General features: G+C 37.3%; 1 protein-coding gene across 6 annotated transcripts in view; it reads right to left on the reverse strand.

The window, feature by feature from the left end:
• KDM4C (lysine demethylase 4C) overlaps positions 1–24,739 on the reverse strand; it is a 422,176-nt gene that overhangs the window by 324,862 nt on the left and 72,575 nt on the right. For all 6 annotated transcript variants that reach the window (XM_034773514.1, XM_034773513.1, XM_034773515.1 and 3 more), the window contains one exon: positions 731–780. In XM_034773514.1, the coding sequence (XP_034629405.1) occupies positions 731–780 (50 nt within the window). The remainder of the gene's footprint in view (positions 1–730; positions 781–24,739) is intronic.

Below are 24,739 nucleotides of genomic sequence, written 5' to 3' on the forward strand. Positions count from 1 at the left end.
TAATTAATAATTCTATGCCACATATTACTGTTCTCAGGGACCAGTGTAGAATTAACTCAAGGGAGAGTTAAACCCAAATGTATGCATAATTGTATGTGTGCGTGCAAATGCCCTACTTGCACATATGCATCAGATCCTTTTGCACACACAATTTGGGTTTAGGCAAATACGTACATACACTTTTGGCAATTTGCATCTGATCATGCTCTTTAAAACAAACATTTGAACCCATAAACAGAAAAAACTTTGGCCTACAGCACCTGACTAAAACATGCTTAACTCTATTTCAAATTTAATTGGTGAAAATATCATCTCAAAGAGATGCAGCTCACGTGGTACCAGTACCAGAAATGGGTCTAATTATTTATTTGTTTATCCATAATTCTCAACTTTAATCTGGAGACAAAACAAGTATCTATAATATAGTAAAAAAAATAAGTCAAGAAAAATATTAAGTTTTAAGAACCAAGCCTCAATTGCTTTTAAATTCCTCCTTTCTCCCTCCTTCCTCTCCACCCCCGCCCCTCCCCACCCCACACACAAATGTTTTGAATAATATTCATCTACCATGTTTCAGGCATTTTAGATGCCACCATTTTAAGAAGGCTGAAACCATATTAAATCAGGAGAGCTGAGATTGTAAAATTATTTTACCTGAAATCAAAGAAACTCCTGAAACTCAAGGACCTTTGAAACAAACATCTTTGATTAGAAATATTGAAAATATTACCTTGAGCTAGTCTTTCAAGCCGTTTTCCGTGTTCTGGAGGGATCGCATACCTAAAATTTACACAAAGAAACAGATTAAATGTTTAGCGCTACAATTATGAAAATAATAATTCTGCATGGACAAAATATCTGAAAGAAGAGAGACTAAATATGGTAATTAATATAAAATACAGTGTAAAACAACATGAGGAAAAACTAGGAGTTGATTTATTTTTAAGAAAAGAAAGTGATTTATTTTACTTTTAGTTTTAAAAACTGATTAGTATAATATAAATTGTAGTTTAAGAATGTTTTAGTCACCAATACTGTTTTGAATTTCTAGAGTTTGGAAATACCCGTATGTAATTATATCTGTATACAGTTATTCCAATTAAAAGAAATGCAGATACTTATTTCTACTTTTATTTTTAAATAAGACTAACATATACACCAAAGCAGCATAACTTTCATACACAATTATTTTCTTTGAATGTTTCATAAAACAAGAGTTCAACTGAAAAATATGAATTTAAGATGCATTTTTCATATTTGTTCTTTGTAGTTGAGTTGCAGGAATGAGACAGTTTATGTTAATCATAAATCATTACACTTATATCAGTTTATAATTCAAAGAAATATGCATTCATAAATTCAATATTTATTCAATAGTGTTTATGAAAATACTGTATTTGGAAATATTTCAATCTTTGATTTCAATGAATTTTTTAAATTTTTTATTAAAGTCTAGTCACAACAAATCTGTGAGAAGAAAAATCATTGGTAGTATCACATTCTTTTTTAGTGTTTATTGCAGCTTGAAAATTTAAGATTACTGTAATGCAGGAAGATTATACTCCCTTTCCTAATTTAGCAGCACATGGTATCATATAAAAATGAATTAGCATTTTGTTATTTACTTCACAGATTTACCATAGATGTTAATTAGCTTGTAATTTTTGGATTCAATAGCATATGTGATGTGTGTGCACAATCAGCTTCTATTTCACTTTACGTGTTTATGGCAGTGTTAGGTTGCATTTGATATTTTCTATACAGAATAAACATGTGGCTTTGGTCAGGTGAAAATCAGCAAGTATGTATTTATCAGCCTATTCCATATATGAATGTTTTCAGATTGGTCCAACAGCCAAACTATATAAGAAGTACTTTGAAAGTAGGAGTTAAACTGGCAAATAATAGAAAAAATTTTGAACTGTCAGTTGACTGTCTGATCACTGGTCCAGGATCATCTCTTGGAAAAGTTCATTAACCACGAAAGTATGCACAGTGGTTCACTTGAGCTTTTCTAGACATGACCAGTCAAAATATTGGATCATAAAATGTGGGCGTCACTTACTTCCATAAAATAATTCAGCTATGTTGTCAAGTAGAATGACAACAATTCCAGAGAATATGGCACAGTGACTTCAATTTCATTGGAAACAGCCACCATAAAACAAAAAAGTAAGCAGCCCACAGCAAAGGGGAAAAAGCATTGCTCACCTGACCGCAGGTAACCCCTAAACCCAAATTAAACATAAGTCACCTGATCTTAATATCAAAGGTGTGCTGCACTGTTCCCAGATTAAATTAGCTCTCAGCCTCACAGGTCTGTCCATCTGACTCAGGTCATGAGTTGTTAAAGCTCTGTTCCCATGTAATTAGTTAGAGCCAAACCCAAGCAAAATCATGGCAACCTCTCTCACTGAGTTTCACCAATACTTGAGGTATAATAAAATAATCTGTCCAACTCCAAACCATCCAACTTCCTTCCTCAACTGATACTTAAATTAGCTTTAACAAATACGAGTCCTTGTGGCAGCATAGAGACTAACAAATTTATTTGGGCATAAATAAATGGGGTAAAGCCCACTTCATCAGATGCATGGAGTGAAAGATACAGTAAGCAGTATATATATTACAGCACATGAAAGATGGGAATTGCCTTACCAAGTGGGGGGTCAGTGCTAATGAGGCCAATTCAGTCAAGGTGGAAATGGCCTATTCTCAACAGTTAAATTGGTTTTATAATTTAATGATCCTGTGTAAGGACTATCCATGCCACAAATGAAAACCAACAAACCCCTGACCATGCAATAATTCAACATTCCCTAATACAGAAAGAGAACAGAATCACACACAGCAAATAATTAACAAGCTTCACAACCTCACAAATAACAGATAACCAAATTACAAAATGTACATCACTACCTATTTTAACTAAATATTGCTCCAATATCTTCTGTAAAACATTTCCCACCATAAATGTTCTTCAAACTTGGAAAATATTTCTGGTAGGAAATGTTTTACAGAAAATACTAGTTACTTTCAACTCATGTTCCATTTAAAGGTGAAAACCTGTGTTTTTTTCTCAAATGCTGATTGATGGCCTAAGCTTCTTTTAATATGAACATTTGCAAATATTTTGTATCTAAATGCAGGCCTCATATAGTAACTGCCTGATATTGTTATAGGAATAATAAGATGCTTTATGTACAAATATAGGAGTGCTATTTGATGCTAAACTAATTACTAATGTAAGCAGCTATTTAAGTATAAAATATTTATATAAATGGGGAATTAATTAACTTACTGGCAGTGCTCAAAAATTTTTCAATCCACTCAAGAAGATGAGAAAAATCATCTTTCCAAAAATTGTCACACAAAAGCAACAGCTTAAACTCAAGTCCTTATACAAGTTATTTAATTTTAAAACTGTTTTGAGAATGACTAACTCTCATATAAAGAACAGGAGGAGAGTGTGGACTTTTTAGAAACAGAATTTCATTTCCTGTCAATCTCGGATAAAATTAAAAGAATATCTCAGAAAACAAACTAAATAAAAAGAAATACTTAACATTAACTTTACAAGTTATCTGGATCTTTCCTGCCACAAGAATAAAGGCAATTAAAGAAACTTTGCATATGCATAAAACGATTCTTCCTTGGGAGCTGGAAGTGTCACCTAAACCAATGCCAAAGGCATGGAAACAATGAAAGAGTGACTGCAACCTGAAAAGAGGAGCATTTACCTATAACTTCATGAAAATAAGGAGGTTTTAAATAATTCTGAAGTGACCCCACACTCAGACCCCCTGCTACTCTGATTAGACAGCACTCCACAACTAATCCTGTTCATCACTACAAGCAAGCTGCTACAGGCAGATAAGAAAAACAGAGAAGACTCAAGAAGAAACCAACCCAAGGAAACCTCCCCAAAACATCAGCATAGATTGGTGAGAGGAAGTTAACTAAAACAGTGCCAAGGAATTAGATTTAAAACTCTTGTAATGATTTCATTGGAATACTGAAATGCTGTTGTAACTTAAAAGACTAACAGTTTCTCCTATTAATCACCAGATGGTTAGGCCAGGTACCGCTGCAGAGAACAAGGGGTTAAACACTGGTAAACAGAGAAACAATGGGATGTAACTGTATTGGACATTCGGAATATTGATTAACTGGCCTACCTCAAGACAGCTCCTTAAATGGCTTCTTCTAATGAATGATTTAAATATTTTCTTTGGTTTAATAGGATGTAATTAAGATCACTTACTTTGTCAACTATAAACTCACTGATTTATTAATAACCAGTAGGTCTACCTTCCCTGAAACAAAGTTCCTTTGCCCAGCTATATACATTCTTAGATATTAAAGGATATACTAAAAAAATGGAGTCACAATCGTTTTGGGAAACAATACACTTTGGTCTTAATACAGGAAGAGGAAAACACACATTCAGGGTTGTAATCTCTGTTAAAAGCTCTCCACAATAAGAGCTAAAGAAGAGATAGTTATAGAAATAACCAGTTTATCATTTGTGTTCAGTCATTTGTGTTGTTTAATGTTTTCTTTTCCTTTTTTTAATAATAAAATAGCCATGGTTAATTATCGTGATTATTTTGCTTGGTGTTGAACATGGTGTGCCCTAACGTAAGCAAAAGAACCCCTGTAACTAAATACTGGGAGTCGCACGAGAGTTAGCAGTAAGTGAAACAATTAGTAAGAGCTGGCCTACCATTTCTTGTTTCTCTAAATCAACTATATATAGTAATTTTTAAGACAGTGGGCCATAACTGTCCAGTCACCCATGAGACCAGACATTCCTCCCCAGGTGACTCCAATCAGTGCCCCTGTGACACTGTGGGACATTTCTCAAAATGGCAATCACTAAAATCAAGTCAGAATTGACCTGGATGCCTAAAGTCAAAATGGTAATCAGAATTGTGTGAATTTATGAGTCAGTTTCTCATAGGTTGACCAGATGTCCCGATTTTATAGGGACAGTCCCGATTTTTGGGTCTTTTTCTTATATAGGCTCCTATTATCCCCCACCCCCTATTCCGATTTTTCACGCTTGCTGTCTGGTCACCCTAGTTTCTCATGACCTGGCAGGACAAGAAAATAATGAGGTATACTACTAGGAAGCAGAATACACTGTGGGATACAGTATTCATTTCTAGCCCCGGTGGTTCACAAGATACTGGATCTGGAATCTATCATTGGTCTCTTAGGCTAGAAGTTGCTTCTTGGCATAGTTCTCAGACTAAATATTGCAAGTACTGCACAAATATCACCACTGAAATGATCAGTGCACCTTGAATTGTTTTTGGTTTCAAATGTCAAGTGGTAAGCATAGAACAAAGATGTATGTGATACTTTGGCCATTTTACTATTCTGCGCATGGTAAATGTGACTCACATCTAGGATTCTTCTCCCTTTCCACCCAGTCCGCCTATCTGCCAAACTAGTCTTTTTTTTCCAGTTTGGAGGTCTTGAAACCCCTTAAGCCCAAGCCTAGCCACATTCACCTCTATACCATATTTTGGCAATTTTATTTCTTTTCTAAATGTTAAGGAATTGAAAACTATTGTATTTAATTGAAAAAGCACAGTAAGTGAACAAGCTATAACTAGAGGTTCAAGCTATTCCTGACTTCTCCCAGCCACAACCCCTCATTCACATATACACTTAACCACTACTCAGTGGGCTCCGTTAAAATAAGAAGATTCTTCCATCAAGATGGCCAGCATCCGCAAGTTACAACAGTTGTAACAGAGCTCATGCCCACTTCAGAAGTCCTGTAAATGGAAATGACCACGGGGAGACTTTCAACTTTATTCTGCTCACTTTATTGCAGCTTTAGTAGCATCTGATTATCTTCCTAAAATTGAATCTCTTTCTCTCCATGTTTGTCCTGGCAAACTGCTTATATGTCTCTCTGTCCTCTATTCCACATTACACACACAGCAGTGTATACACTATAATTTAAAATATATGCTCACATCTTTCACAGGCCAAGGCAGACAAATTACTGTATATAGTGCTGTGTATTGTACTGTAACTCAAACTATACAACTCCATAAAGTACAACCAAAAGTGTTGGTACTCTACAGAAAACTAAAGCTCCTATTAAAGAGCACACTGTGTGTCTCACATACATACAGTCTCTGTGTCACACTCACCTCGCAACACATACTTGTATTATTGTTGTTACTTCTTGATACTTCCTGCAATGCACATATATCCTCTGTAATTTTAATCTTTCAAACTGTTATTTTAGTGTTTTGACTGGTCTATGCATTTCATAATTTTTATTTCTCTTACAACACGAAAGTTTATGCTCAAATAAATGTGTTAGTCTCTAAGGTGCCACAAGTACTCCTGTTCTTTTATTCTTTGAGTAGTAAGTTCTAAATGCCTAACCTCTCCTGGCTGGAGCAAGTAGCCCTATGGTAACTTTTAAAAAATATATATCATATCTAGATTTTTTGTTTCTACTGGTGGCACACATCTGCACATATCTCGGTGCACATAACAAAATTTATTCCGCACATGGATTGAAAAAATTAGAGGGAACATTGCTCTTGGGATATGACTTTTTCCTACATCATCTGCATGTAGGCTGGAATTTGTCCCTCTTAGTCTAGGATTTCTCTCCTTGCCTCGGGGATTTTGTAGTAATGATTTTAACACTCAAGTGTCTGTTTATAGTTTCTAAGCTAGTGTCAGGTTTTTCAAGCTTGTTAAGTTCCTCTTGGTTCTGCTGTTTCATCAGCTCAGGCTGCTTTGCTCTGTGTATAGCCGTGGCTAAGGTTAAATCTCTTTACAACTGTGGGTGCTGTGAAAAGTTTTTATCTGTTAACCGAACAATCCGCCTGTCTCTGATATATTCATGTTTTGCATTCCCAAAAATCACAGTTTTCAGCCAATGTATGCAGAGCTTTTATAAAACATTCACCATTTTCCCTGGTTCTTGAATTCTCTGGTGGAAACATGCTCTTTCATAAACCACATTTCTCTCAGGTATAAAGTATGCATCAAACATAGCCAGAATTCTTTCATAGTAATCTTTTTGACTACATTCAGTAAAGTCAAAGGATTTAAAGACAAGCTCTGCTTGCTTGCTCATAGCATAAAGAAGATACCTGCATATTTCCATTTTCTTTATGGTGCTTGGTAGCAATGCAAAATCTTGCAAAATATTTTTTTCAGTCTATCCATTCTGAAGGTTTGTCGAAGCTGAAGTTCTCTGGGGCACTAAAGAATGGTATTTTGATGACATCCTGCCACCTTTATTGCTTTGTTCCTTCTGTTTCTGTTCTTAGGTTACTCCTCACACCACACCACATACTTCTGTCCCAGACATGGACTGGTCACCGAGCTTGCTTATATGCACCAGATGTTTTCATCACAAGATCCTTTAATGCTCTGTAAAGTCTGGTATATATTTGTTTAAATAAAGTATTTTACACACAGTGCCACCTAGTGTAAAATATAATTGTGTAAAAATATAATTAGGGAGGCCAAAAAAGAATTTGAAATCCATCTAGCCAAAGACTCAAAAAAGTAATAGCAAAAAGATTTTTAAGTACATCAGAAGCAGGAAGCCTGCTAAACAGCCAGTGTGGCCACTGGATGATCAAGATGTTAAAGGAGCACTCAAGGATAATAAGGCCATTGCGGAGAAACTAAATGAATTCTTTGCATCAGTCTTCACGGCTAAGGATGTGAGAGAGATTCCCAAACCTGATCCATTCTTTTTAGGTAAGCAAATCTGAGGAACTGTCCCAGACAGAGATGTCATTAGAGGAGGTTTTGGAACAAATTGATAAACTAAACAGTAATAAGTCACCAGGACCAGATGGTATTCACACAAGAGTTCTGAAGAAACTCAAATGTCAAATTGCAGGACTAATAACTGTATCTGTAACCTATCATTTAAATCAGCTTCTGTACCAAATGACGGGAGAATAGCTAATGGGATGCCAATTTTTAAAAAAGGGCTCCAGAGGTGATCCTGGCAATTACATGCTGGTAAGTCTGACTTCAGTACCAGGCAAACTGGTTGAAACTATAGTAAAGAACAAAATTGTCACATAGATGAATATAATTTGTTAGGGAATAGTCACCATGGTTTTTGTAAAGGGAAATCATGCCTCCGCCATCTACTAAAACAACAAGGAGTCTGGTGGCCCTTAAAGACTAACAGATTTATTGGGGCATAAGCTTTCATGGGTAAAAAACCTCACTTCTTCAGATGCAACTTCAGATGCAAGTGAAGTTTTTTACCCACAAAAGCTTATGCCCAAATAACTCTGTTAGTCTTTAAGGTGCCACCAGACTCCTTATTGTTTTTGTGGATACAGACTTACATGGCTACCCACTGATACTTTTCACCCATCTACTAGAATTCTTTGAGGGGATCAACAACCATGTGGACAAGGGGGATCCAGTGGATATAGTGTATTTAGAGTTTCAGAAAGCCTTTGACAAGGTCCCTCACCAAAGTCTCTTAAGCAAAGTAAGCAGTCATGGGATAAGAGGGAAGGTCCTCTCATGGATTGGTAACTGATTAAAAGATAGGAAACAAAGGGTAGGAATAAATGGTCAGTTTTCAGAATGGAGAGAGGTGTCCCCCAGGACTCTGTACTGGGCCCAGTCCTATTCAACATATTCATAAATGATCTGGGAAAAGGGGTAAACAGTGAGGTGGCAAAATTTGCAGATGATACAAAACTACTCAAGCTAGTTAAGTCCCAGACAGACTGCGAAGAGCTACAAAAGGATCTCTCAAAACTGGGTGACTGGGCAACAAAATGGCAGATGAAATTCAATGTTGATAAATGCAAAGTAATGCACATTGGAAAACATAATCCCAACTATACATATAAAATGATGGGGTCTAAATTAGCTGTTATCACTCAAGAAAGAGATCTTAGAGTCATTGTGGATAGTTCTTTGAAAACACCCACTCAATATGCAGTGGCAGTCAAAAAAGCAAACAGAATGTTGGGAATCATTAAGAAAGGGATAGATAAGAAGACAGAAAATAGCATATTGCCTTATATAAATCCATGGTATGCTCATATCTTGAATACTGTGTGCAGATGTGGTCTCCCCATCTCAAAAAAAAGATATATTGGAATTGGAAAAGGTTCAGAAAAGGGTAACAAAAATGATTAGGGGGTATGGAACGGCTGCCATATGAAGAGAGATTAATAAGACTGGGACTTTTCAGCTTGGAATATAGACGACTAAGGGGAGATATGATAGAGGTCTATAAAATCATGACTGGTGTGGAGAAAGTAAATAAGGAAGTGTTATTTAATGATTCTCATAACATAAGAACTAGAGACTACCATATGAAATTAATAGGCAACAGGTTTAAAACAAACAAAAGGTAGTATTTTTTCACACAATGCACAGTCAACCTGTGGAACTCTTTGCCAGAGGATGTTGTGAAGGCCAAGACTATAACAGCATTCCAAAAAAAAAAAAAAAAAAAAAAAAAACTAGATAAATTCATGGAAGATAGGTCCATCAATTGCTATTAGCCAGCATGGGCAGGGATGTCCTAGTCTCTGTTTGCCAGAAGCTGGGAATGGGTGACAAGGGATGGATCATTTGATGATTACCTGTTCTGTTCATTCCCTCTGGGGCACAACTGGCCACTGTCGGAAGGCAGGACACTGGGCTAGATGGACCTTTGGTCTCACCCAGTATGGCCGTTCTTAACAGCACAACAGTTAAACATCTCTTTACTAAACCAGTGAACCCAAAGTGCACTGTTGCCACAGAGACAACAAATAAGTGTATATTGTGTGTGCCCAGAAGGTAGGGAACTGGACACTTAAATGTAACCCAGTAGAATGTGTAAATTGCTAGCCTACAGAGGGAAAGAGCAGGGCTTGCAGAGCCTGGAGTGGAGTGCCTGTGTTCCTAGTAAGTGGGGAGAATTTCCCTGGTGGGGCACAAACAGAGCTCCATCCCACTGTAAACAGATGGCAGAAATGCACCCAGGATAACCGGGGTAACCCTGAAAATGTGTCACAGTGTCCCCTTCTAGACTGTTTTTGTTTATGTTTTATATGAGTGAATTTATAACTTTGTCCTCTGACCACACAACCCTCTGCCCAACATAAGAAGACTGAGTTCTACTTTGCAATTAACAATTATAATATTTCTGCTGTGCCTGTTTGTCTCGTAAGTCATCCACTTAGGGAAGAGAAAAATACCATGTATGTTATGTAATCCAAGAACTTGCTCATTCATCTCAGCCTGGAGTCCAGGATCTAGTGCTGGGAATATTTAGTCCTTCAAAGAAAGATGGGAAAGTATCTGAGGAAGCTCTCAAATGAAAGGGGTGTGTGTGTGTGTGTGTGTGTGTGTGTGTGTGTGTGTGTGTGTGTGTGTGTGTACACATACACACACCTTTAGTCAAAATGGACTAAAAATGCATTAGTAGCCAGTGAATCCCATATGGTAAGACAGACTTTATGTTTCATCCTGTGTAAGAGACAATCCACACACAATCCATGTTGTGCCACTGTGTTTAGCAGACAAGGATAGCAGGTGCCTGACTCCTGAGGCACTCTCTCCCTTTTGTAGAACGCTTAATAATAGAGTAAGGATCACACTGCAACATTTAGAGGAACTGATCGATCAGAAAGCCAGAATGCATTGTGAGAAAAAAAAAATGAGACCAGAAAGGTGGACAGAGCACTGGAACCACAGCCCTCAGGTTTCTGTAAACTACCTTTGTGTGCAGTCTACCATTCCTAAGAGAGGAAGGCAAAAAATCTTGGGCTCTTTCACTTAATTTCTGGGTTTCTCAAGGGTCTCACATCATATCTCCAGTTCCTGTTTAACGTATAGTAATAGATGCTTTATAGAAATGCTTATGTATTTGCTTGTGACTCTTTTGGATTTTGTCAATTTTCTCTTCCCTGCTGTTCTCCCCGGGACCCATCAGGGAATTCAAGGAGAAGGAACACCACTGCTCCCCCAAGCCAAATGCAATGCTGACTAGGCCAAGAAAGAACCTACCGCAATCCTCTCACAATCCCTTACGTGTGCTCTTTTCAAACTCTGGATATGCTCCAGACATTGAAGTCAATGTTCCTGTTTTCTGTTTGATCTTTAGCTCTAGGTTACATTATTTATTTAATAATGAGAGTTAGGTCAGAGGGCAGCACCTCTAGGAACTTTGTTTTGCCTTGCATTATGTCACCCTCCTTTTCCATCCATTTTTAGCCCTTCCACAGAATAAAACTAAATTTATCTATAAAACAACAGAAATGTAGATGTTGCCATCTATGTGATTAAAGTACATCTTCATGTTATTTTGGATGTTGATTAACAAGTCCTAATATTTTCTGCCATAAAATCTATTTGCTTTAAATTGAATGCATTTATTCAGCTCAACCATTAATGTTTGTCATTATATAGCACTAGTTACTTATGTTAAAGGTTGTAAAATTAAAATATTGATTTGGGGAAATAAAATGTAGTGTAATATATGTTTAGTAATATTTTACTTTCTGAGATGACACTTGTTTTCTATAGAAATATTTTGCAGCATAATTAATGCCCTATATATTCGGCAATATTTAGGTTAAAAATTAGTGGTGCTATTTTTGTATAAATCAAACATAGGCTCCTTAGCTTTCCATAATGCCTACAACATTTACTATATTCCTGTTCTAGCTTTTATTAAACAAAGGCACCAAGATGAGTCTGCAGAAACCTTAGTCTGCATCCATTTGGGTTGGGTCTGGAGAAAGATTTAAGGGGTATATTGTTAGAGTATGTTATTTAACATGTTCTAACTAACACTTTCTAAAATTGTAATGTAGCAGAATACTAGCAAGCTTCAGCCTGTCCAGTTTAGCACATGTTAAAGATTACACTGCCTTGTCTACACTAGAATTTTAGAATATGTTAAGACATGTTGAAGATAAGGCCCTTATAAAACGTGAAAATGCTACACGAAACTAGAGAAAAAGTTATTTGATAATAGTAAAAAAAGTGATGGAAAATCTACTGTCCAAGACACTGTTTGTATAAAATTTCTATATCCAAGTTTGCTCCAATTTGAAAATTCTGATTAAAAGAAAAAGAGGAGAAATCCCATCAAAGCGAAAGTTTAGTCAGAGGAACGGTGACCTGTAGGGCAGTAAACATTCACTAATTGAAAGAAAATCATCCCAGAAGTCAGAGCAGAGGGCAAAGATGGCTCCACAAAGTGCTCTGGCCATTGCTTAACTACTGGTAGCCCCTGCTGTAGCAATGATGGGATGCATGCTATAGTGAGGTACACAGTCTATGCTGCATGCTGCCCTTGAAAAGCTGGCGTAGTTTACTTCCATAGCAAGGAAATCATTTACCTTCCCCTACATTCTCTGTAAACCCAATGAGAGCTGTCATAGACTGCAGCTGCAAACAAGGAGCCAATGGCAGCATAGCAACCAACTAAGCCATACTGCCCATACTGAGTAATGTACAGATGTACCAAGATCACTGAGATTTAGGCCAAACTTTCCAACAGATCCTTAGTCTCTGTTTCCCAAGAAGGAAACTTGCAGTATATTTTACCTCTCCTCAAAGCCACAGCACTATGATGGTAAGTGCCTCATTTTCATGCACAAAGATCAGGATATGAGCTATAGTTGCAAATACAGAGGCTTTAAAAATATGGCAGTTTAGTTAGGAAAAGATGTTTCCCATCAATTTTTAGCTGACCCTTGCAGTATTCTACAAACTAACAATGTACACTAGAACCTCAAAGATACGAACACCAGAGTTATGGACTTACCAGTCAACCAGACATGCTGTGAAACTGGAAGTCATCAATCAGGTAGCAGAGGAGACAAAAAATGCCCCGAGCAAATACTGTACTGCCTGGGGCTCACGGCTGCAGCCGCAGGGTCGGGGGAGTTTGGCTTTTGGGAGAGGGGGAATGGCTGGGGGCTTCTAACCCGCGGGGCAGAAGCTAGGAATGGAGCTGTGGGACTGAAGCCCCAAGCCCCAGCACTCCCCCCAGCTCTAAAGCCCTGAGCCCTCATGCTCCCAGGGGGCAGAAGCCCTGAGGCCCCCGCTGGGAGCCCTGACCCCCCACCCCCACCCTGCAGCTGCAGCCCCAACCCCCCTGTGGCTGAAGTACCTACAGTCTTGTTCAGAGTTACGGACCATTTCAGAGTTCTGGACAACCTCCATTCCCGAGGTGTCTGTAACTGAGGTTCTACTGTACTGAGGAACCCAGCAACAGAGAACTCCAGCAACAGACAAAAGGAGAGGCAAACGAGTGCAAAATTCAAATCAGTTTCTGAGAACATGAGACTGGTGTATCCTCTCATTGACATGTACTAACCAGCTTCCACACTTGCTTATCTCTCCTTTGTCCCAGACACCACAGGCAGAAAAACAAGACACCAGGAATGCGGTTTAAGTAGGCAGTAACTCAAATAAGGTAAGACAGCTCAGGCAGTTAGAATAAACAGATGGGGTTTTGCACTGAGAAGTACAAAGTCATTACATGAATAAAGAAAAAAATGGCAGAGAAGTCCAGTTTGTAAGGAAAATTTTATTTTTAAAATGCAAAAACTGTGACCATAAAATATTTTTATAGGAGTGGTGGGTGATAGTGTAAAAACTAGGCAGATTTTTGTAATTTAAGGTTAATTTTTCTTTATGTTTGGGGATGTAATTATATGCACTAACACAAAAGAAATGAGTTTTAATTGTTCCAAATATTATAGCCAAAGAGCCAATATATATTACAAAAATATGTTATTACTAGTACCATTTTTACTTTAACTTGTAGTGCTACTGTAACTCTAAAACTGATTATTTTGGAGACACTATGTTCCTTCAGAATCTTTCATTAATTTTGCCATAGCCCACTGATCAGGGAACTTGTTTGCTCAGGGGACTGGTAATTAGTATTTGGAGGCTTTCAGCTCTAGTTCATCATTCCCAACATAGTCATGCTTAGAGATGGAGTTGTTCACACATGATGTGTGTCTAGAGGCCTATGTAAAATGAGAGGGGGATTTCATTACTTCTCCAAACCACCAAAGAGCCACCACCAACTGGTCCATGTCATTAAGATTATGAACAGAATAGCCAAAGAATCTCTTTTCATAGAGAGTGAAAAACGTCTTGCCCCTCAAAGTCAGTGTTGAGGTCTGTTTACAGGATAGGGGAGAAAGCTTCCAGTGCTGCTGTCGGTGCTGTATCTATTTTATGGATAAAATGAGGACTTCACTCTTCAGTACTGCCAATAGAGCATTTTCATGGGCATTACATTTTGATGAGGAGAAGGAAAACAGCTGGCTGAAATTGTGGACTTCTACACTCTACTCATAAAATCTAGACTCTAGTGACTGTCATAAATGGCAGTACAGCTAGTAGCTTCGGCTTGTCTACACTACCCACCGGATCAGCGGGCAGCTATCGATCCAGTGGGAGAGTTGATTTATCATGTCTAGTATAGATGCAATAAATCGACCGCTGAGCGCTCTCTTGTTGACTTACCGCAGTGAAGACACCGTGGGAAGTAGATCTAAGTACATCGACTTCAGCTACACTATTCACGTAGCTGCATATCTTAGATTGACGCCACGCGGTAGTGTAGACAAGCAACTAGGGAGCCCAGTTCTTAATCTTGTAGAAAGTAAAGGCTTCCACATCATTGTCTTAACCTTGCTATAAAATGTATTCTTGAAACTGTTCAGAATTCTACACTTTATTTGCAATTCAGAGCCCATACCTTTAGTAACCTTTTTGGAAACTCAGAAGCCAACTACTGTGTGCATGTAACTATCAACTGACAAAAGGCTTGCTTTTCCAAGTCACAGATGATTTGCCCTTAAGGCAAGGGTAGAGAATTTTCATTCCTTTGCCTGCAGTTTGCCTGTGCTTATCATAAGCATCATTCTATGTTTGTCAGTATTGTTACCTTTTCTGTTTTTTTACAAGAATTAAGTTCAACATGAAAAATTTAAAAGGAGAAAGTTTTGACATCCCAAAAAAGTAGATCAGTCCTCAGGAGAGTATCCCATAGGGTTGGAAAAGTCCCAGAGAAGGAATTCAGAGCAATGTTAGCTGTTTACGCCGTATGCACCACTAAGAAAGATTTAAGTATGTATGGGGCTCCTGTGTGTGAAAGTCTGCATCATCATCACATATTCTGCCCACTCAAATTCATTATATGGGCACTAGCATGAAAGAACCTTTATAAAGCTATGTCACAAAGGCTGAAAGGTATTCTATAAGCTACAATAAATAAACCTGCTGAAGTTATCCATGATTAGAAGAAAGTCATAAGTAAACTACTCAGGCCCCAACACTTAGTTCTATACTAAACTAAGAGGAGACTGCTGTTTTAGCAGTGTATTTTGAGGAAAAGGTTTAAAAAAAAACAAAAAAAACCCCAGAAAATTCCAAAGATTATGCAGCTCCTAACAAAAACAGATGATGAATTTAACTTAACTTGCCATTTGGCAGAACCCAAAAAGAGTCAGAATAAGAGATTTATTATATTAAACAACTTTAGCCAGACGTTTGTTTGGCACTTTCACCAAAAAAGCCATGAGTTGAATGAACATAGACTGCGCTACCCCTTTATCCACAGAAGTGGTCACTCTAAGCCAGAGTAGAGGGACATCAGTGAAGTACTTTTGTATTATGAGTTTTATTACAGGTTGTATTACATTTACAAGTTTGTATTACGAGTGTACTTTTGTATTACGAGTTTTAAGCCAAAACCTAATAAAAATAATTGGGCAATCTTATGTACTGGTAATAATAAACCTACAAATGCAGATTAAACATTTTGTAGGAATCCAGGACACTTTGGTAAGTCCCTATGTAGGAAACGAGAAAATATAATGCCTTGCATGGATAGTTTTTATGCAATTAAAAATGTTAAAATAGTCTTAACATTAAATACCTTTATAGTGAACTTTCATTTATTGGACAGTGTTCTTCGTTACTTCCATTTTACAAATCATACCCAAGCAATTAGCGAAATGGAGGGATGTCACTCATTTTAATTTTTGTGCTGTGTGATAAGTACTTTATTTAGCACTGAAAGTTATACAAGTGTAAGCAGTCATTAAATTGGAAATTAAATCTGTATTGATTTAGTATTAAAACAAATTTCAACATATTGCATACTACCATCTGGTGACTATATGTGGATGGAAAATTGTTGATCTGTGAAGAATGCCCAGATAATTGTAATTGTTTTCAATAAAAATTATAGAGAAGCTGTCTATCTGGTTTAAGTGTAACACAGTTTTTAAAAATAGAACTATTCATAGTAATAATGCAAACACATAGATGGAACAAAGAATGATCAAATTTTCAAAATGTTCTTTACTACATAAAAAATGTAACAACTAAATGACAATATGGGCATCAGGCTGATGTGAAACAGCCTTTTGTATTCACCCAATTATTCTTATCTTTGTAACAAGAAACTGGATATAAAGCAGTAGGGTTCCATGGTTACTAAAGCAGATATTTCCACAGATAGTGAAAAATGCCATTAGATTCAAGCTAATTCAATGTAGGGTGACCAGATGTCCCCATTTTATAGGGACAGTCCCGATTTTTGGGTCTTTTTCTTATATAGGCTCCTATTACCCCCCCACCCCTGTCCCGATTTTTCACACTTGCTGTCTGGTCACCCTAATTCAATGTGACATTTTACCAAGCTACTGCACTGTAATACTAGTTTATGTGATGATGGAGGGTGGGGGGAATAAAACATGTGAGGATTTCTTTGGTATGACTAGCATTAAAAAATTCCAAAGCTTTAAGTCAGTAAAAATTTGTTAAACTTTAAAGGCATTGGTTCATCATCCTCCACATTTTATCCAAGCAGTTTTTTCAGCCTAATTCTAAATCACGGTCCAATACCCACTCCCAACCTCTCTCTGTCCACTGAACAATATGAACAGTTTGCCATGCTATTCCTTTAGAAAATCAATATCACCACCCTACTGCTTTGAGCCCAGGCACCTCACGGTCTCTTGATTCACCTACAAAGTGACATCCTTTCATTTCACGTATCTTTTTCCATCCATCCCAATATTGTCCTCAATAAAATCTCATCCATGAGCAAAAGCCTACCTCGTTATTGGACTCCCTTCCAACCTCAAGTTTTGTCTTCTGACTTCTTATAATCACTATTCTTAAAAAGCACTACACTTTCTGTAACTTTCCAGGTCTTTTTCAAAACTGCTATTAACCCTTTAAACAAAAATATCTCATTTGATCGTTTCTTGCTCATCAAAAGATATCCAGTTTCAAACTCAATTCCTCAGCAAAGTTCGGGAGAAGGTGACCCTCTCTCACCATTCCAACCACCTTCTCTAGCAAAAATGTCTGACTGACTTCAAACTGGGCATTAACCCTTTTGTAGTGAGACTGCCCTTCTCCAGATAAAATTAGTAAACCAACACTTTTGCTTATGATGGGTACTTTCCTACTTGATGGTTCTGACTTTTGGTGTTACTTATCACACACATTCCTAAGAATTCTAACAAGAAACCAGTACGTCTGATAATCTCCTTCTCTAATTTGAATTCAACCATTTCCTTCATTCATGAAAGATGTACATGTTACTTCCACGCTATATGCTAAAGAGTGTCTCAGGTTTCTATCCTTCGCTCTATTGGCTCCCACATACATTTTTTGTCAGCTGTAGAAGTTGACTAATGAACAGATGCTACATCGGTCTTTTCTCTATTTGACAGGTCATTGCTATCAATTGTGTATATCAATTCTGTATCGATGACTCCCAGCTCCTATCCATGTCACCTTTCTGTCTCTCAGTTTTCCCATCTGTGAAGTCCTTTGAAATCTACTGATGAAAAGCACTACATAAGAGAGAGGTTTTATGATGATGATGATGATTCCCTGCTTTCTTGCCTTGACTCTGTCAGCTGCCAGTTACACCAAAGCATCCTATTCCTGAAGGACTGAAATGTCCTGCAGGGACTTTTACTCTTTTTCTGAGAGACATGCCCACATTTGCTCCCCTATGCCTAACTCTACCATCTTTCTCCTTAACTCGGACAACTTTGCTCCCTAGGCCGGAAATCTTGGGCATCATCTTGGATGAGCTTTCTCCCTCCTACTTCTTCTTTGGAAGAATCACCAATTCCAGAACGCTGTCAATTTCATCCTGACCTGAACAATGCTTCCCCTGAAATAGATATTCATACCTTAAATCGGTTCCATTTGGGACTGTCTGAAGCCTTCCCTAATCCACAAGGGCAGAGGAGCTTCCCTCACCATATCACCTTAACAGGGGCTGGCCAACAATTGTTGAGGACACCAGCAATCACTGGAGAGCACAGTTCCTGTTAGAAGATGCAGATTCTAGCTGTGTGAGAAGAGGGGCAACAGGAAAGGGTGTGGCTCCAGCCACAACCCAGTCCCTCTGCACCCTCCTCTTGTGTGCATGGCAGAATCTCTTGCTATCTTCAGAGGATCAGAGTACTTGCAATCAGAATACTCTCTTGCTCCAGAAAGAAGGCCTGCCCAATATCTGAGTCCTTGGTCATCTTCATTGGCTTCTAGTCATCTAAGAATCCAATTCAAATTCTCTCTTTCAAACTTCACCGCGAACTTGCTTCATTCTACTCCTCTGACCTCCCATGAATTTACTCCTGAGATAATTCACCCTGCTCCTCCAATCCTGGCTTTCTATGTTCCCTCCATCCTGCTCTCTCAAAGTTATGGAGTCACTTTCCCTTTCTGAAGCTTACCCTTCACTTTATCTTATGACTGACCCTCTCTCCAGAGTGTTTTGTGATATATAGAACAAATCATATGGGAATGTATTATCCCGTCATTCCCAGGAGTTACAATGTGAAGACCAGAAGGAATGCCACTGAAAATGCCTTGCTACAAATTGAGGACCCATTCATTCTGTATTTATCTATGTACATTGTCATGTTAGTTTATACCGTGTTCTTTTTTTTTTTTTTTTAAACAGAAATTAACAGATTTGATTCCATATATGACAAAAGTTCCAAATCCCAATAATAAAACGTATTCATTTTGTCTGTTTGCAATTCAAAAAATAGTCCTGTCTAAAGAACAACCTTACACACACATGCTTTTCTCTAACAAATAAAAATGAAACTAGTCTTACTACAACAGAACTCAAAATATCCAAACTGCCATGAAAATAATTGCTTTGCTCCTGTTTAATCAACACTTTCATGTACCCTTCACTAATATTCTTCAGTGAGATTTATATCATTTTAATCCTTCCAGATCTGAGATCTACCTTCACCAGTATTTTACTGGAGTCAGATAACAGCAGCAAGAATAAACTGATTTCAAATATCTAACGTGCCTAGATTGTTTTCCAAAATTTAAAGACCCTATTCAAATTTTTTGGATTTATGGACATATCATATCTTGGCGCATCATATGCATCTTCTACATGGCTCCAATCTACATATTCTGTTCAGTATTCTGCCTTTATCATTATACTAGTAGCTGAAAGCCCATGCTGTCACACAGGCATAACAAAGTCATGTGTGTAAAAAGGCCAAAAATAGAGGAGAATTTAAAAACTGGACAGTGACAGACCACAAATACCAGCGATGATTGAACCTGGTGATTTTCTGAACAAAAGGCGTTCTAAACCATGCTTGTAGCTGTTTCCATTGCTTCACACTGACTCAGCAGACATTCTAGGCTTCAGAGTGAGGTTTGGATTTAGTGCGTGTTGATTGTGCAGTTGTGTGTGTGGTAGTGTTGATCGGTTTGGGGCAGGGTTGTGTTAGGAGATTTGGGAGGGTAGCAAATGAGGAGTGTATGTTGCAGTGAGGGGGCTGTTTGTGTTTGGGGTTATTGTGCATGCTGGTTGTGTTATGCTGGGAGAGAGTTGTATGGATTTGTGCAGACGGCAAATGGGGCAGTGCTGCAATTAGGGGCACTGTGTGTTTGGGGTTATGTATGCTGGTTGTGGTTGTGTGTGTTGATTTGTTCAGGTGGGAATTAGGTGCACAAGTGTGGCAACTGGGCCAAGTAGTCCACCCTCTGTGCAGTCTCCCTCATACAACCCATTAAACTGTTGCATGCAAAGTAGCAGTAGAGTATGGGTGATTTCTTGAGTTACCTCTGATATCACAATGGTCTAGGACTCATGGCATTACTGTAGCTGTACACCATACAAAGTGTAATTTGTGAAGTCGAAATGTTCTGAAACTTAAAAACTGGACTGGAAAAGACACGAAGCTCAGTGATGATTGAACTTGGTGAAATTCTGAACAAAAAGAATTCTCAACCATGCATGTAGCTGTTTCCATCACTTCACACTAGCTCAAGAGATATTTTAGGCTTCAGAGTGAGACACAGAGTGACATTCTTAGAATCTTATTATACAGATGCTAGTGCTGCTCTCTAGGAAGGGTTTAGCTCCAAGTGCAGTTCAATACTTAGGCCATGAGCAAAATTTCTCAATTTATTAGTCAAGACACAAATCCTCCCAGCGTACCATCCTGTGCATCAGCTTTATCCTGTAACCTAAAAATATTAACCAGACCGGGGGGGGGGAGGGGAACGGAGGGAGATAAAAACACCTTACAACAGCCAGCAGAAAAGGCCTTTTGTAATGTGAACAAGTATCCAACACAAACTGTTGTGAACTCAAAGTCACCAAGCCACTCCCTTTAATATATGGGCTAAGTAAACTATTAATTATTCAAACAACTTTGCTAGATAACTAAGAACGTTCTACAAGGAAATAAAAAAATATATCAAAGCACTGTTTAAATAATTGTCATGAATATAAATTTATAGTAAAATAACCATTTTATAGAATTCCACTTTTTTTCAGAAAAGAATGCAAAGGAAAACTTATGGTAATAAAAATGAAACTACTAGCAAAGAAAATCAATTGTAATAATAAATCGTACCCTCAAAACTAGTAACTGTCCCCTCACTGTATCTTTTTCTTTCCCCCAGCTGCTGCAGTTTCCCATGTTTTCTTTAGTTTTCCATTCTTTACCCATTTCCCTTCAAATTATTGTCTGTGTTGGACAATAGTTCTCAGGCATTACAGATCCTAAAGCAAAAAATAACTCCAAAAAGAAATATTACACATTTAAACACTCACACATATTCATTATGGCCCTGATCTTGCAACTGACTAGGTATGGCACACAGACCTGTTCCTGCACAGAGCCCCACTGGACTCCATGTGGGTATGGCAACTGCAGTTGTGGAATCAAGATATACAATTTACAGAGACACTCTTATTTGCATAAATATTGAGAACTGAACTGTATAATGAATAGGGTGCAGTATTTATCCACAGGATACTTTCAGAAATTAGCTCCACATTCCCCAATTGCTGCCATTGTGGTCAGCATATTTGAAGCATGCTAGTTCCGTAACCTCGGTCAGTCTTGGCCCTTGGAAGAAATAGAAGGCTCTTGTCACAATTCAAAGCCAAGATGCATCTTAACATGGTTCATCTTAGTAAATTATTTTTTGAATCTTAGATTCACCAAAGTAGCAGTTGCTAGTGATCTGTGAATTAAGTGGTGGGCTGGAGAAAGGCTCCTTAGCAAAATTACTTGGACAGGATAAAGTGTATTCTGGTGATAACAGATTGTGCCACCCGATACCCAGAACTCATAGCTCTATCCTCTATGGAGGTAGACAAGGTGGCTTTGCTAGCATTATTTAGCCAGATGGTGTTTCCCTGTGAGAGTCTGATGATCAGGGGGGAAACTTTATGCCTGATCTGCCTGAAGGACTATGAGAGAAATGTGGGGTTCAACCATTTTGTTCATATTCCTACCACACCCAGACTTAAGGGCTCTTGAGAGACTTAATTGAACCCTTAAAATTATGTTCAAAACTTTGAGCAGCCTTCAAAACCTCCAGTCAGGCTGAAGAGAGAAGATGGCTAAGAGCCGGTAACCTTTAAGTGAATACCCTTGAGGGACCTCAGAGGGGGAATACAGGTGCAGGGGCCCTCTAAACTGTGACCCCTTCATTCTAGGCCCATCTACTTCCTCCATTTTATGGCTTTCATTCTAAACCATTACACTAACACAGGCATTTGTCAGTGTCATGATCTGTGTCTTCTGTTGCTCAGCAACCAAATGAGTCAACTGTCATTACAGTTCATTTTGTAGTACTTCTGATGCAGCTGAGCATCATCTAATTATGGCTGTCAAAATGCCTTTAGCTTTTAATATTTACTGAACTTAACTGTACTTAAATTTAATGTAAATACATTTTGTTATAAAATTAATGTGGCCCTATTAAGTGCTTATGCTCAAAGAATGATCAAGAAACTAAATATTTTTCTATGATTTATAAACGGTCTCCATTTACCATATAATAGCAATTCACAATGTATTTTGGAGGGGAGATTTTCAAAGGCAGAAAGGGCAGTTAGGTACTCAACTCTTGCTGAAAAAAAAAAAAAAAAATCAGTGGGAGTTGAGTGCCTAGCTCCCATTTGTGAAACTCTTTAACAATGTTTTTTATATTAACTAAATGGTAATTAGAATTCTTTGGAAATGTTTCAGTGGAACAGTTTTTCCATCAAAAAATGTAGTTTACTTGAAATGGAAACATTTTGTGGAAACGTGGATTTTGACAGAATTTTCAATAGGAAAAAGTTTAAACAAATCATTGTGAGGTCAAAATGTTTCACTAAAGTAAAAAAATTGTATTGTGACTTCATTATTTTAACTATTGAATTAAAATATTAATTTAATATACTATATTTATATTTAGTACTATTTATGTGTGTTATATTTAATATTTTATAGAGAGACTTTCAACATTATTGAAATGAAAATGTTTTACCTTATCAAAACAAAATGCTTCAATATTATCAAAATGAAACTATTTGATATTTCAGAACTGAAATTGTTCAGAATTTTCAATTAAAAAAATATTGAAATTTGGGAGTTTTGTTCTGATTCCAAACAAAAACTAAGAATTTCTGTTCTGTTGAAAATTACATCATCTCAAAATTATTTTCTACTATGTCTTATGATAGCAGTGCCTAACAATCAGGTTAAAGAGCACATGCTTAAAAAAATAAAATCCTTACCCATTTTATAAATGCTGAGATTATTAAAATTGAAAGAATTTGAAAAATCTAATAAACGTTTAACTACTTATGCTAGTATTAAATTTCACTTCAGAATGTGAAAACAGGCACAACCATTTCTAGTCAATGAATGTTCCAGTTTTTATACAGGAGCTAAATGCTTCAGTGTCTGAGTAGCAAACAGTGCAAAGAATATTTATTTTCCACTGGAAATACAAAAAAATTAAATAGAAACACTTCTTTGGGTCTTCCCTCTCCTGATAAGGCCTAATTCTGAGCCAAATCTGACTTGACAGTGTGAACATTTATAAAATTACGAAGTGCTTAGTGTCCACTATTCCTCCTTAGGGGTCACTCAAATAGATTTCTTTTTTAAATTTTATTTAGTTATTTGGAGGACTCAAAACCTATTTGTAGACTAGAGAGGCATTCAGCACAAATATCTTAAAACTTGCTTTAAAATACTTTAAAACGCACTAATCAGAACTTTGCTAAATTCTTGTCAGAATATGTCCATGTTCTATGAGGATTAAGTAAGTGTCTTTGCTGTTTGGAATTTTACAATATTAAGTGTTTTGCAAAATTGCTTTCTAAATTACTTTCATATTTCTTGGGATCGAACACAGAAACTTTGTGTTTAAAGGAGAGCTGCCTATTTAGGTAGTTTTTACTATATCAATACATCAATGCTGTATTTGAAAAGTTCATCTTCTTTTCCTACAGTGAAGTCATAATATACTTGAATTTATTAAACCAATCATTTCCAACAAAATGTACTATTCAATGATGCAAAACTCAGATATATGCTACTCACATGATTTGAAGTTATGGTCCTGGTCCTCTTTACTTTCTCAATATTATCACAAAGTGTAACGAGAGCTCCACTGTCTTGTATTTAAATGCAAAGCATTTAGACTAGAACTAGAATCTAGAAAACATTGCTTCTCCTACTGTGCTTTTGCAATATTTTTAGTAAGTTGCTCAGTTTGCCAGCTTACATATTTAAAATGTCACAGTTCTTTCTCCTAATTCAGAAGTGACCGAATGCATGGACATAATTTGAGTAACACCATTAGTGAACATCACCTGCAAACATTCCCATCATCATAACTGGATGACCAGAAATAAATCGGCACCTACATAGGGATGACAAGCATTATGTGCAGCTTTAGCAGATGATAAAGCAACCAACATAACATAATATGAATTATCGCCATCACCTTTCTGGTCACCAGTATTTTCAACTAAAAATCATTTTCTGATAATCAGAGTGAAAAATGCGAAGTCTCTCTCTTACACCAACCCCCACGGCACCTTGGACGTCCACTACATAGCAAGTTGACTAGTTGTCTCCTCACACTACCATAATGCTGTCTAGTTAACAGTCCAGGAGAGAGAACCTCTCTGGCTGCGGGCATCACAGTTAAGATGTACTTGATCATTCAGTCTCCACTCATGTGGAGTCTGCTGTGTAGCAGTAGATCAGGGGTCAGCAACCTTTCAGAAGTGGCGTGCCGAGTCTTCATTTATTCACTCTAATATAAGGTTTCATGTGCCAGTAATACATTTTAATGTTTTTAGAAGGTCTCTTCCTATTGTTGTATGTAAAGTAAATAAGGTTTTTTAAATGTTTAAGAA

The sequence above is a fragment of the Trachemys scripta genome, chromosome 6 (assembly GCF_013100865.1).
Source record: "Trachemys scripta elegans isolate TJP31775 chromosome 6, CAS_Tse_1.0, whole genome shotgun sequence".
Classification (NCBI taxonomy): domain Eukaryota; kingdom Metazoa; phylum Chordata; order Testudines; family Emydidae; genus Trachemys; species Trachemys scripta.